We start from the raw sequence: 14,268 nt of genomic DNA on the forward strand, positions 1-14,268 counted from the left end.
AGCAGAAACAAATAATTTCCTGGTCATTTCGTGGGCCCTGTCCCATAATCAGACCAGGAGCACTGAGCCATTTGGTGCGTGGGAGAAGACAGGCTGAATTCAGCCCAACTTCAGTGAGAGGCTGGATCATGTAGGCATCCAGCTCTGGACGCAGACTGGGAGGGCTCACATCGCAGCACTGCAACCCAGGAAAACGACTTACATGCTTTGTGCCTCACACAGTGGAATAACATCTTTAAAGTGCTGAAGGAAACATATGTCAACCCAGAATTCTATCTCCAGCAAAACTGTCCTTTAAAAATGGAGGGAACATAAAGACATTTTGAAATAAATAAAACGAAGACTGAGAAAATTTGCTGCCAGCAGACCTTCACTAAAATAAATATGAAAGGAAGTTCTTCAGCTAAAAGAGAAATGACACCAAATGGAAAGCTGGACCAAAAGAAAGGAATAAAAAGCACTGAAAATGGGAAATGTGTGACTAAAAGTAAAATACAAATTTCTTCCCTCTTAATGTCTTTAAAAGACAAACCACTATTTAATGCAAAAATAATAACACTCTATTGTGGTGTTTATAACATTTTTAGATGTAAAATGTATGATAAAACCATAAAGGACAAGGGGTAATAAATGGGTGATATTGCTGTAATTTTATGTAAAATTGTACAATATTAACCCTATGTACACTGTGATAAATTAAAAGTGACTATTGTAATCTGAAGAGCAATCACTAAAAAATAAGAAAGGGGCATTGCTAAAAAAATAGAGGAATTCAAGTAAAACACTAAAACGTACTGAGTTAACCCAAAAGAAGAAAGAAAAGGAGAAATAAAAGAATAAAAAAGGAAATGGAGAACAAACAGCAAAATGGTAGCCCTAACTCAACCATATGAATAACTGCATTTAATGTAAACAAAGCAAATGCTCCAATTAAATGGCATATTTGTCAGACTGAATAAGAAAGAAAGACTTAACTATGTGCTATCCACAAGAAACGAACTTTCTCTATATAAGACATCGGAAGTAACAGTCTATAGGAAGCCGATGTGGCTCTATTCCTATAAGACTAGGGGGACCCCAAGACAAAAAGGGGCATTTGATAGTGAGAAAACAACCCACCAGGAAGATGTAACATCCTATGTGTGATGCCTCTCGCAATAGGGCTTCAACATACGCGGGGCAAAACTGACACCACTAAAGGGAGAAATAAATAATTCCACAGTCCTTGGTTGGAGTTTTCACATCGTCTTTCAGCAATTGATAGGACAAGTAAACCAAGAAAAATGAAAAAGTGAAAAAAACAGTCACAGAGGAGAGAAAACATTTGCAATTCCTATGTCCGACGAAGAACGTGCATCCAGCGTATATAAAGAACTCTTGTAACCACAAGACCAACAGTTCACTGAAAACTAGGCAAATGACTTGAGCAGACATTTCAAAAAAAGAGTCATACAAGGGACCAAAAAGCCCATGAAAATGGTAGTTACGCGGCTGTGTCCATTTTTTCAAAGCTCACACTTAAAATATATACTTAAGATCTGTGCATGTCCCTGTATATACATTTTACCTTAACAAAAATAGTGCAGGAGGCTAAAGAAGAACCTAGGCTCGGGTTCCAGCTCAGCCCCTTGACCTTGGCGGCCTTGGGGCCCCAATCTCCTTCTCCGTACGAGGGGGATGAGGTGAGCCCTTCACCTGGCTGTTGGGAGGGTTCCACGTCACGACATAAGGGTGTGGAACACCCAGCCTGTGTGAGTGGCTCCGTTAAACAGCTCAGTGCTCTTTCTTCATTCCTTGCCCACCTTCCTCTGCTCCCACCTCCTAGCTCTTCAAAACCCTCTCTCCGTGGAATCCGTCAGGACAAGCAAGGGAGACACGGGGAGCTGGGGTTTCCTGCACACGGCAGTGTTGGGGCTGTGGCTCAGGGAGGACACCCCACCGCCTCCTCGGTCACAGTGGCGTTTGGATGGTGCGGGAAAGGAGCCCTTTCTTTGAGCAATTGTGTATGAGCAGCTGGTCCCGCGCTTTCGAGCCCCCGGAAAGCAGACGCAGTGCTAGCGTCTGCTTGTGACAGTCCTTGCTACGCATATGCTTTGATGCAGTAAAGGCGGACTTACCTGGCATCCTGGCAACTAAACGTGAACCCAACAGCATAAAGTCAGCCTTGAGGTGCTCGACCAAATAAAAATGAAATCCTGTGATTTTGATATTACATATAAGTATTCTATATCAAAATGCTTTAAAAGTTGGTAATCCTTGTGCACTGTGTATCATCTATCATCTATCTTTCTATCATCTATCATCTATCAGTCAGTCAATCATCTGTCTACCACCTATTACCATCACCATCTCTATCTAACCTGTATCAGAGAATCACCGCTTTTCGTCTGACAGAGCGCTTCAGCGTCACCTGGGCTGACTCATTCACTTTGGGGACGATGAAATGGAGACCCAGGGAGAGGAGGAGCCTCTCTGAGATGGCGGAGCTGGGCGGTGTGTGGGTCTTTTAGGAATCCTGTCCTGTGGCCAGGTGACATAATGAGCATTTGCATCACCGTGGTCGGCTTAGCCTCCTGTGGGCTCTTCCTATTACCTGTGTGAGAAGCTGATGTACAGAAGGGAGCACACCTTGGCAATGCATGCCTCGTGGGCATATCCCCCCAAGCAAAAGTCTGATGACGTTAGTGAAGGGAGGTGGGTGGGAAAAAAAGGCACTGTGGATTGAATTTCCCATGAGCTGTGCGAGTATTTCAGAAAGGGTTCTTGTGGCACTAGAAGGCCGGTCCGCATGGCACCGTGGGGTGTTTGTGCAAAGACAGAAGCTGCTTTGAATGGCGCCACGCTCAGCCAGATGCAGTCACTACGTAATGTGCAGGAACGCAATGGGGACGTTGAAGAGGGACGCTCATGCCAGCCTAAGGAGTTTAGCTGCCAGGGCCTGTGCTCGCTGGCTTAAAGAGACGAACTGCAGGATGGGAAAAGAGACCCCGAATGAAGAAGGAACGCCGGGCCCGCGAAACGTCGTAAGTACCTTGAGGACCATATGCAGCATCATTTGGAGGCCGCTTTTGCCCGGGTACTTCCCGGCGATGTTAGCTGAGGACAAGTTGAAGAGGTTGGCTCCCGTTTCGGTACAGATGGCATGCACCAGCATGTTCTTCCCTACCCCCGACGGCCCGGCCAGCAGCAGGGACCTCACGAAAGGAGCCTTCTCGTGCACTGCTGCGGAACCTGCAAAAGCCAGAGGTGGAGGCTCTCAGGTCCCGCCAAGAAAGTCAGCGGCTCTGAGACTGGGATTCCTCAAGGCCACAACTCCGTCGTGTGTCCCCCCAACAGTGATGAATGTGTCGGGAGCACTCTGAGCCAGAGGCACGCCTTCCGTCTCAGCTGGCTCTGCGACACTGATTTGTAGGTCACAGCTCACGGTGGAGCCATACCGTCTCCTTGGGTATTCAACACGTTGCTTCTCCTCCACCCCTCACCCTGGAATTTCCCCCAAACTCATAACTTTAAAGAACATTCCTGCAATAACTTACCTCTGGCATTTTGGGGGAAGAGAGATGGGGTTTCTCTGCTTGTCAGCAGCAACATTACATCGTTGGAAGCTTGGGAAGAGAATGTGGGGCTGGGTGGGGAGGAGGCTGAGAAGTGTCCTTCAGCGGTTCTTAGAAGGGCAAGGGGAGTCCCGACATCCGTGGCAGGAGCTGTGCGTCCCTCTTCTGCCCTCTTTCTAGCCTGTCAGTGGGGGCAGAGTCAACCTGGCACCTGATAGTAGGGTGACTTGAGTTCTTACGCAGTCCCTCAGAGGTTCGTGCCACCTGCGCATTGTCACTCATTGGCCATCGCCTTGGGGTCCAGATGGGGACTCCGGCTTGAGCGTCTTCCATCGTCCTGAACACAAGTGGAGCACACGGTGGTGCTAAGTATTTCTAACATCCGCGGAATTAAGTCCTGGGAAGTGCTGCGATTGAAACAACCCCAATCGCGTTGTTGGTTTGTTTTTGGTCAACTACTGGGCGTGTCCTGAGCCACTGTGACTACATCAGCATTACAATGAGCACTGTGCTGCCTTCTTTTCTTTCTTGTGTCATGGAAAAGATACTGGGAATTTACCAAATAATCAGCAACAATTTTCATGGTTACCTAACATATGCCACATAAACTTGGAAAATAGTTTTGAGCAAGATCTCTGTGAAAGGAAATGAAACCCTTGTGGTGAGTGAGGGATAAAGGAGACCCTGTTTCTCATGACAGGAGAGAGCCTCTGTTCACTGGGTGTTCCGAGGGCTGCCTGGTCCCTGGTCCTGGCCGGGGGCCATCGGGGCTCCAATATGAAGACTCAGGAGTTGCTCGGAGAGTTAATGGCAGGAGGAGACCTAGACCTGAGTGGGTGGGACTAGAATGGGAGGCAAACACTGCTAAGACCTGTGCTCCACAGGAAGTTCAGAGAAGAAACGAAATCCAACTTGGCGGGTGAGTGGGGGTGGGTGGCGGTCGCTCAGGCCGGACTTCCAGGAGGCTGCCTCGGAAGAGCAGGGAGTTGGAACGTGCCATGAAGGGGACTTCTGAGAAGGTGCCAGTGAGGAGGGCATCGTGAGCGCAGCCTGGTGTGGGGAGTAGGAGGGCACTGGGGGAGTGGCAGATAATTGTGATCCGCAGGGGACAGCGAGGGGGTGGGGAGAAAGACAGGCCAGCTGGAAAGGTCCCTGGAAGGTGGCGGGGATTGCAGATTTGCCCAAGGTGCTGGCTGAGGCCAGGGGGGTGGGGAGAGGTCCCTGGGAGGGGTGGAAGGAGGAGAGAATGGTGCTGAGGACAGAAGCAGGGGGTGGCAGGAGGGAGGGTGCAGGGGTGGGAGACCCAGAAGGTGTGCGTTTGCTCCAGGGAAGTGATTTTCCAGAAGGCAGGCGGCGGTCACCAAGGTTGCTCAGAGATGTAAAGAGCGTGGCCTGGGACGGTCTCTGCGCCTGGCCTCTCTGACCGCTGGACAGCTGGTAGAAGAAGAGCGAGGGTGCTGATGGGGACACACCCGCCACCGCGGCCATGGTTCTTCCTGCCCATCTCAACTTTCAATGGCAGTTTTAAAAAAATACGTAGAATTACTAAGAGTAAATTTCCAGGCTTTTCAATTTTCGGAGGATTAGCGTCACACGGAAGCCGGTGTTCCATGTCCTAAGCCCCTCTGCCACTTCCTAACCTTGGATTCTGAAAGGCTTACTCATCTGGCAAAGCAGGTTCAAGGTCCACCTGACGGGTTCTGCTGGGAAATGAACCAATTTGCGTAAAGCTCCCAGCAGGCTGTTTCTGCTTCATAAGCAACGACCTCCTCCCTTCCTTTTCTCCCTCCTGGGCTCCGGGGCACACAAGCATTTCCGGGAGGGAGGGTGGATGCTGCCAGATGTTTCCTGGGCATTCCTTTACCGCCCAGACCTTGTCCTGGGAGCTCAGGCTGAAGCCGGCGGAGACTGGGTGGCCTGGCTGGGGTGGAGAGTGGCCTTGACGTGTGTCCTCAGTGTCCTCTGCCCAGTGGATGAGTTGGTTAGTCCTGGCAGTGGCGACCTGAGCATCGGGGCCAATAAACCCATTCTTTTTCGTAGCTTATGAAATTTAAATGATTTCTCTGTCTGTCTTGGCTGTGCATTGCAGACAAGCACACCAGTCCTGAGACCAAATGCCTGCCCACTCTGGGGCCTGGGGGGGGGGCGGCAGCCCAAAGGGACTTGGGGTTCCTCATTGACAAAAGGAGGGTCGGGGCCGGATGCTTCCTGAGCGCCTCTCTCCTGATGCTTTCCAGCAGCTTGGAAAACAACACCCATCACCTTGAATCCAGGAGCCCAGGATGCAAACACCACACTCTGATTTGTTAGGCGTTTCCTTAGAAACGTGTCTGCTCTTGGCCCCCTCGGCCCAACTGCCTCCCATCAGTTACACTGTGATGACATCTGAGGAGCTAATCTGTTTATTTGGTAATTTACATGGACCCAGAGATATTATATATTTCTTGTGTTGATTCCAAATTATGTGGCGCCCCAGAGAATTATCTATTTGTGTATGTTCCCTCTCTATATTATTTACGTCAACCCCAAATCCAATTCACTACTTCTCTACTTACTACTTCAATTTACTAAGAGAAGAGCAGACTAATTATTGTCAGGAGGGTAAATTCTTACTTAAGTCAAATTAGAAGTGTCCAAACTCTTCCTATCTCATCGGAAAGCACATTGAACAAGGCGTGATTTCTATTTCAGAACTGTCGTCAGAGCACAGCCTCTGCCTCCGCTGACTCAGGTCGGACACATATTAGAGTCACAGAAACTAAAAGTAAGCGTGAGTGAGAGCGCAGCTGTCTGTTACCGAGCCCGGCTTTCCAGCACCTCCTGGCACATGGCAGAGCTCTGGTCAGCCCGTCTGAAGGGTTGAGATGGAATCTCATTCGGCAGGTAGAGTGGACGTCAGTGAAAGCCGCAGAGCCCTGATCCCTTAGACACATGAACCTCCCTTACCCTGACTCCCAAAGGGTGGGCTCTCTTAAGGACCTAGTGACAGAAGCCTGTGTGTACTAGGCAAGCCGTGTCCTTGGTGCTTTGTCTAACTCGGTAAGTTTTAATTGCAGGTGCTGCTTGGGCTGTTCTCCCTCCAGATGATTGCCAATGGGACCTTCCGCCTCGAATGCGAAGCAGATGCTCAGAGGTGTTCCCGGGCAGTGCCTTTCGGGGTGCTCTGGGGTGCGCTATGGCCATGGAACTAGCCTCACTGAAAATTCCCGGTGGGAAGTGTCAAGCCTCAATGCACGCTGAGACACAGGAAGACACAGTCAAAGCAGCCGGCGGTGTATCCCCTCGTTCTAGAAAAGGCACAACAGGGCATGCGAGCAAAGCCTTTACCTAGTGGCAAGATCCCGTACAGGGCGATGAGCTGTCTGACATCCATGAGGGAAGGCATGGGCTCTATGGCTACCTGGCGAAGAGTGGTCCCCAGGTAGCTGTACTCACCTGGGAGAAAGGAAACAGAGGACAAATGAATGGGCAGCTACGCTGGTCTGAGCCGTGTGATTCTGGCACTTACAAAGCTAACACGGAAGGAATTGGACATTTCTGAGCAAATATAATGGTATGAAGAGGGTCTGTATGGAGAACACGTCTTTTCTTAGAGAAAGGCTGGAAGAAGAAGAGTGCAGTCGTGAAAGCACGGCTGTGCTGGTGTGGGTGGGAACTGGGCCGTGTGCTGAGGAGCGTATGAACCCCATCATAGGTTTTGAAAATAGCCTTTGAATAGTGGATGTGTGAGGTAGGGCAAAATTCTGAAGTGGGGGACCTACAAATAAGACTAAAACACAGAAGTTTTTTGGCTTAATTTATATTCCGAGAGATTCTGTCTAACATTTGCACAAACTTTAAAAGTAAATGATTTAAGATCGTGACGTGACATCTGTGTCGGAGTGTGTAAATCTGAGCCTAAAATGCAGCCATTGGAAAGGATGGGTACGAGTCTAATTTAGGATAAATAGAAGCATCTCTTTTGGAGGGTAATATTCATTTACATTTTTATCATTTTTAAAGGATCACCAAAGGAATAATTCAGAAATAAATCTTTACAGGTTTAATTAGAAGGCATCAAAGGGCTTAATTGTAACTAGCCATAAATCTGAAGGGTTATTTTCTAACTAATTTAGATAAGGTCACCACGAAAATTAGTTTGGCTGTCTCCATTTGTCAAGAGGATGGACCTTTCCATGCTCACAAGAGTCTCTCTTTTTTTGTCCCTGATTCTGGAGTAAAAATATTTAATGATCTTTTTTTTTTCCCCTGACTCTTTCTTCCTATAACAAGTATGGATCTTGCTGAACTTTCGAGGCTATATTTGTACGGCAAATAAATACACTTATGCGTGTACAAAAATACTGAAAAAAAAAACAAGCCACGAGTGGATGACATACTGAAAATATCAAAAGCTTTACAGCATTTTGAAATGCGAAGGAAACTGGAGTTAAAACCCAGATACGATGAGGGTTCTGTTGTGGAGGGCGGCCTTTTAAAGCCTCCACATGAAAAAGGGCGTCCTTGGCAAGGGCAGTGGGTGCTGGTGGGGAGAATGACAGATAATGACAGCTTCTGTTATGGCTTCCAATCCCCGCGCTTTTTAATGAGCAGGTAATAAATAGAACAGTGGTTAATTTCGCCTTCACTAGAGTAGGAAGGGGTCCTGTAGACACCGTTAAATCCAGCACTTATTGCTGTAAACATGACATTAGAGGTGATGTGAAAGTGATCCCCAATTCCCTGCTTAAGTAAGTCCACTTTAATATCCAATGCACTGTATCTGCTAGAACCGAACAGATTTTGTTTAGACCAGCGGTTCTCAACCTGTGGGTCGCGACCCCTTTGGGGGTCGAACGACCCTTTCACAGGGGTCGTCTAAGACCATCGGAAAACAAAAAGATATTTACATTACGATTCATAACAGTAGCAAAATTACAGTTATAGAGTAGCAATGAAAATAATTTTATGGTTGGGGGTCACCACAACATGAGGAACTGTATTAAGGGGTCGTGGCATTAGGAAGGTTGAGAGCCGCTGGTTTAGACAAATTAGATTAGGTTGAATTAGTGGACGTTGGTTCTGATGGAGCGCAGGACACAGCTAGTCCGGGCTGTCTGCCTCGTGCTGAGACTCGTTCTGAAAGCACATTATTACGGTTTGTTCCTGCCGAGCATGGACGCCACCAGCCCGTCCCGTCTACTCAATCGGAACTTAGAAACTTCAGCATTTCCTGCAACGCCAGCTCTTCCACGAGGGAGGCACGTGGGGCATGACGGGTGGAAATGTACTTGAGAGGGCGGGCATGAAAAAGGGCAAGGAGGCCCACAGCAATGAAGGAGGAGAAGCAGGCGTGTGTTACGGGGTGGGTTGCGTCACCTTCAAGTTCCGGTGTTGAAATCCTAACCCCCAGCATCTCACAATGTCACCTTATTTGGAAACAAGGTTGTTGCTGTTAAGATGAGGCCATCAAGGTGGGTGGTACTTTAATAAAGGGGGGATTTGCATACACCAAGGATTGCCAGCAAACCACCAAGAGATGATAGGAGGGATGACACGATCAGGTCAGTTTAGGCCACGAGAGCCTGAAGGCAGCTGGGCATCTGGGCCGGGAGGACTGAGTCGTCCGGGCAGCAGAACAGGGGAAGGGGCTGGAAGCAAGCAGCTCTGGGGCTGCGGCAACGGAACGGTTTTGTCTCAGCGTCTGCAGGAACCACCCCTGCTGACGCCTTAATCTTGGACGTTCAGCCTCCAGAGCTGCGAGACAACATTTCTGCTATGTAAGCCCCTCAGGATGTGGTACTAGTTACAGCGGCCCTTGCCAGCTAATAAACAATGAGTGAAAAACGGAAGAGAATAGGAACACACAAAACACGGTTAAAAAAAATCACGAGAAATAAAAGAATATTTGAGAAATAAAGGTGGACTCAGCCTGTAATATTTCCTTCCACTTTCCACAGCATTAAAAAGGGAATGCATATGAATAATTTATTAAAAATACTGTTAGTTTCTCAAACAAGGTAATCAAAGAAAAGGGGTGAGAGAACACAGGGGGCCCCAAGAAGACAGGCCATGCCTGTCAGTCGCTGGGCCTCCCCACCCCAGCACAAGGACGTCCCTGGCTCTCCCCCAGGAACTACGACGGCTGCACAGAGCATCGTCTTCTAAGGACACGGACTGTGACACATGCGAGATGTTTAAAGTCCAGGGACACTGACTTGATAATGAAACTTAAGTTGGACACAGGCTGTCCAGCTTCCAGAATGAAGTCAACAGAGAGACGCCCTCAGGCTAACTTTTTGTCACAACAGCTCTTCCAAGACTACACAACGGGGCATTCATATATTCCGAAGCTCCTGACGTCTTCATATGTAAATATATAAGTCACACCTTCGAAAATAGGATCTTTGACAACCTGTTGAGTCTTCTCATCTGTAGGGCAGGCTCTGAACACCAAGGAGAACGGGAGAGACACTGACCGTGGCCTGGGTCATGTTGCCACCAAATGCAGTTACTGAACCTACTGGACCATGAGCAGCCTGGATCATTTAGGTGATTGTTAATTTGTGTTTGTTCTTCCTTTATCGGCCTCTCAAGCAGTGGCCGGCCCTCTCGAAGGTCCGTGCTTCTGTGATGTGGACAGAGAAGGAAGCACACAGGCACCAGGAAGTCACAAGCCCTCTTTTTTTCTTTTTTTTAAAGATTTTTTTGGGGGAACAGTGTGTTTTTCCAGGACCCAGGAGCTCCAAGTCAAGTAGTTGTTTCAATCTAGTTGTGGAGGGCACAACTCAGTGGCCCATGTGGGGATCGAACCGGCAACCTTGGTGTTATGAGCCTGCACTCTAACCACCTGAGCTAACCGGCTGCCCCATACAAGCCCTCTTGCTGGCAAACCCCTGAGCCCACCCAAGACCAGGCGAGAACACCGCTGCCAGCAAAGGCAGGGGCAACAGCTAGCTCTGTGCCAAGCATGGCTCAAGGGCCCATCTCCTAACCCATTAAATACAGCAATTTAACGAGGCAGTAGCTGTTCACATCCTCGTAACTGTGGAAGCTGAGGCACAGACACATTACATAAAGGACAAGTGTCCTTCAGAAGGTGGGGAGGAGGAGACGTTTCCTAGCCTGGGAGAGAGAGCTGGGCAGCGGGTCCTTGGCAGTGGGCATCAGCCCTGTGCCCTGGTGGCATGGCAGGAGGGAGAGTGCTAAGAACAGGGCACTTTCGAGAGGCAGGTGGGAAGTTTACAGGCTCCCTCTAGCTAGCTGGTCAGGAAAGGCTCCCCTACTTTGGGGAGGCCTCACGGCCAGGCTGGAGAAGGGTCCCTGCAGCCTCAGGGTGGTCTGCTCTAGAATCCGAAATGGGTGGGGGAGCCAAGAACGGGACTGAAATAGCCTCTGTGGCCCAGTTCTGACGAGAGGACTGAACTTGGACTAAGGAAGGGTGGGGAAACATATGTGCCAGGAGGAGATTCTATGGTCAAAAAAAATAAAAGTTTGAATAAGGCCTTGAGAACAAACACAAAGTTTTCACACAATCTGTGTGCTAAACAGTTACACTCAGGGAAGAACTGTTCACCATTTTCAGTGAGATTAAACTGAAGGTATGAACACAATGCTTAGCCAGACGAAATCTGGCTCAGGGCAGATCGCGCCGCTGGGAGGAACGGAGGCCAGTGGTGCTGCCTCCAGGGCGGGAGGTGCAGTCACCCTGTTGTCACATGGGTGTGAGATGTGGGATGTGTGAATGTGCATGTGTATGCGAGTACACGAACTTCCAGTTCAAATTCAGGATGATGAGTTTTTATTTAACTCCTTTTATATTACACCTGTCATCTCCATTCTATACAAGGAGAATATTGGTCTTCAAGGACACAAGGGATCACAGACTATCCTATAATTTCTCCTTTGCTTCATCCCACATTACTTTATATATACACACACAATCTCATAACAAAGCCAACACTATCAATACCACCTCTGATAGCTAAAACCGGTGAAATCTGTGTGTGTGTGTGTGTGTGTGTGTGTGTGTGTGTGTGTATGCTAATTCTTCCTCCCCCATTTTTGGTGCTTGTGTTATATTCACATTGTCAGAGCACATCCCCATTACCCGCTATACTTGCTCCCTCGTAGCCCTCACTTGGTTTTATAAGTAAATATATATTGATTGTTCCCACCAGCCCTTGTGTTTTGGTCTCTTTCGTCATTTTTGGTTGTCTAGAGCTCATTCTTAGTAGATTCTTCGGAAAGGGCTCATGGCGCAAATATCCTGAGTTCCTGCATGTTTATGTTTGTGTCTCGTATATTGGAAATAAATTTGGCCGGGCACAAAATTTTTGGATCTTATTTCCTCTCCTTGGGCATTTGAAATATACAACGCCATTTACTTCCAGTATAAAATGTTGCTGTTGAGAAGTGATGATATTCTAATTTTTTTCCCTTTATAAGTCATTTTTTGTTGCATAGATGCCAAAGGATTTTCCCCCCCTCTACTTTAAAGTCTGGTACTTTTATTAGACTATGTCATGGTGTTGGTCAATTGAAATTGATGTTCTCAGGTACACAGAAAGATCTTTCATTGTGTAGTTTGCATATCTGTTTTAGGAAGGTTTTCATGAATAATAGTTCTTAGTATTTGTTCTGTTCCTTTGCTTTGGTTTTCTTTTTTCGGGGCTCATATTATCCATATGTTGGATCTTCTTTGTTTGTCTTTAGTGTGTGTTTCCTTCTTTTGCATCTTTGTAATCTTGTTCTTTATTTCCAATTTTATTTTAAAATGTTCTGTCTTTCACATTTTATTTCCCTTGAAACATTATTTGTTGACTTTATTCATTATAATTTAGTTTTTTTCTAAAATAATTTTTCCCTTTATTTCTAATATTCCTTGAGTTTCTGAGTTTTTCTAATTCTATTTTATATATTCTTGCATATCTTCTATAATTTTATTAATGTACATTAGCCTGGTTTGAAAGAGTAACTTCCAGTTACGTCTGCTCTACGGGCATGCCTTCCTGAGAGGTTAATTTGTTTCTTAGTTTTTCTTTCTCATAGAAACTTTGCATGGGCTTTGACCTTGAAGTTTTCCATTGCTTAAGTTTATGTGAGTTAATATTCCTATACTTTTAGAAGAAAGTTTGGTTCAAGACGGCTTTTAAAATTTCATGGCGCCCCTCTTATGTTGTTTTCATATATGTTACAAGCGTGCTGGTTTGCTTTTTCACACGTCCTGGTTCTGTTCCCTGTCCCCAATTTTTTTCTGGATCTTCTCTCTTTCATCTGCTGTCCTTGTCCTGTTCAGTTGTAATTCTGGTCAACAGACCCTGGCAGGCAGCCGTGTAGGTCACGTTTAAGAGTGAAGAGAGGTTAGATTGCCCAAGCCCTACCTGCGTTCTTAGTTCACCCCTTTGCACCTGTGTGCTGTTGAAGTGGGCCCTGCCCTCCCAGTGTCTGCCGCAGTCAGTACTTTGGCTCACTGTACTTCCCAGGGAGCGCTGGCTGGTTATTTTGGACTTCTGTTCTGTGTTCCCAGTGGCTTGTATTTTGGTATTTGAGGGGAAAGTTTGTCATTTTGTTTTGGTGTCAATGTTGTCCATAGGTTTCTGTTTTTGCTATCTAGTTGCTCTATCTTTATGAGAGGATTTGGGGAGATCCACTGCCATCTTTCTAACTAAGGATCTTAACTGGAAAAAAAATAATAAGAACAACATGGAAAAGACCAAAAGGAGACAGCCCTTGTGGTGATTTGACTATTTAGTTAGATTGGGTCATTTTCACTTGAGGTCACTCTAAGTGGCTGTCCCCAGTCAGTTTGATCTTAGGCATCTTAAGGATGCTGCCTGGACAGAGACATCACTGAAAAAGTCCAAGAGAATAAGAATTTAATAAGAAGATGAGAAATAGGTCCATTAATTTTTTTTTGAGACTCTCCCATGTGCCAGGTACCACACAAAACACTAGGAATTCAGTCATGAACAAAATGGACGTAATGTGAAAGGAGAAAGCAGACAAGAAGAGAACTGAGGGGTCCCAAGCGCAAGGAAAGACGCAGGGTTCTGTTAAAAATGTTATTTCTTCATATTAACAGAATTAACAGAATATAACCAAGGGAACCCAGAAGAAAATCTTTTAGTACTTGAACAAGAAACACATAAGATAAATACAAACCAACACATATTTTAATATATAGTCTGGTAAAATGCCTACACTGTTAGGGAATATGAAGGCTCCTCCAAGACCTCATCAAGGAAATGTGGCTTTCTTTCAAGGGGATTAAAGTAATCATTTTTTTTTTGATCAAAGAGAAATGTCAGCATTCTTCTTCCCACAGGCCCAAATTGGGTCAATGTAAACATCAGAATGAATACGATGGAAAGGGATTATAATACAACAAAAAAGAGAGAATCCATGTGTCCACACTGATACCGAAACACTTTTCAAAGGAGGGCGGGAGGGAACGCTCTGCCTAGAAAATGGTACCTAATAAATACAGACGGGATGATAGGAAGAGAACACCCCCATCTCACAGCCACCACAGCAATCACTAACACAGGCGAAAACCATCAGTGATGCTGAGACCAAGCAGATGCCTGGGAAGAAACTCTCCAGAGCCTTAAAGTACTGCCCACCCTCCACCCCAGATTATCCATTAATTACAAAGAGGAAAATGAAGCTTTTCAAGGGGGAATCTGGGGAACAGCGCCTTCGCCAGTGATTAAACTTAACAGCAACAGTGAAG

General features: G+C 46.7%; 1 protein-coding gene across 1 annotated transcript in view; it reads right to left on the bottom strand.

The window, feature by feature from the left end:
• DRC11 (dynein regulatory complex subunit 11) overlaps positions 1 to 14,268 on the bottom strand; it is a 151,833-nt gene that overhangs the window by 36,029 nt on the left and 101,536 nt on the right. The window contains exons 11-12 of the mRNA XM_019628321.1: positions 6,882 to 6,989; positions 3,032 to 3,231 (exon numbers count right to left, since the gene is read on the bottom strand). Coding sequence (XP_019483866.1) covers positions 3,032 to 3,231; positions 6,882 to 6,989 — 308 coding nt within the window. The remainder of the gene's footprint in view (positions 1 to 3,031; positions 3,232 to 6,881; positions 6,990 to 14,268) is intronic.

Source organism: Hipposideros armiger, unplaced genomic scaffold (genome assembly GCF_001890085.2).
Source record: "Hipposideros armiger isolate ML-2016 unplaced genomic scaffold, ASM189008v1 scaffold_17, whole genome shotgun sequence".
In the NCBI taxonomy this organism is placed as follows: Eukaryota; Metazoa; Chordata; class Mammalia; order Chiroptera; family Hipposideridae; genus Hipposideros; species Hipposideros armiger.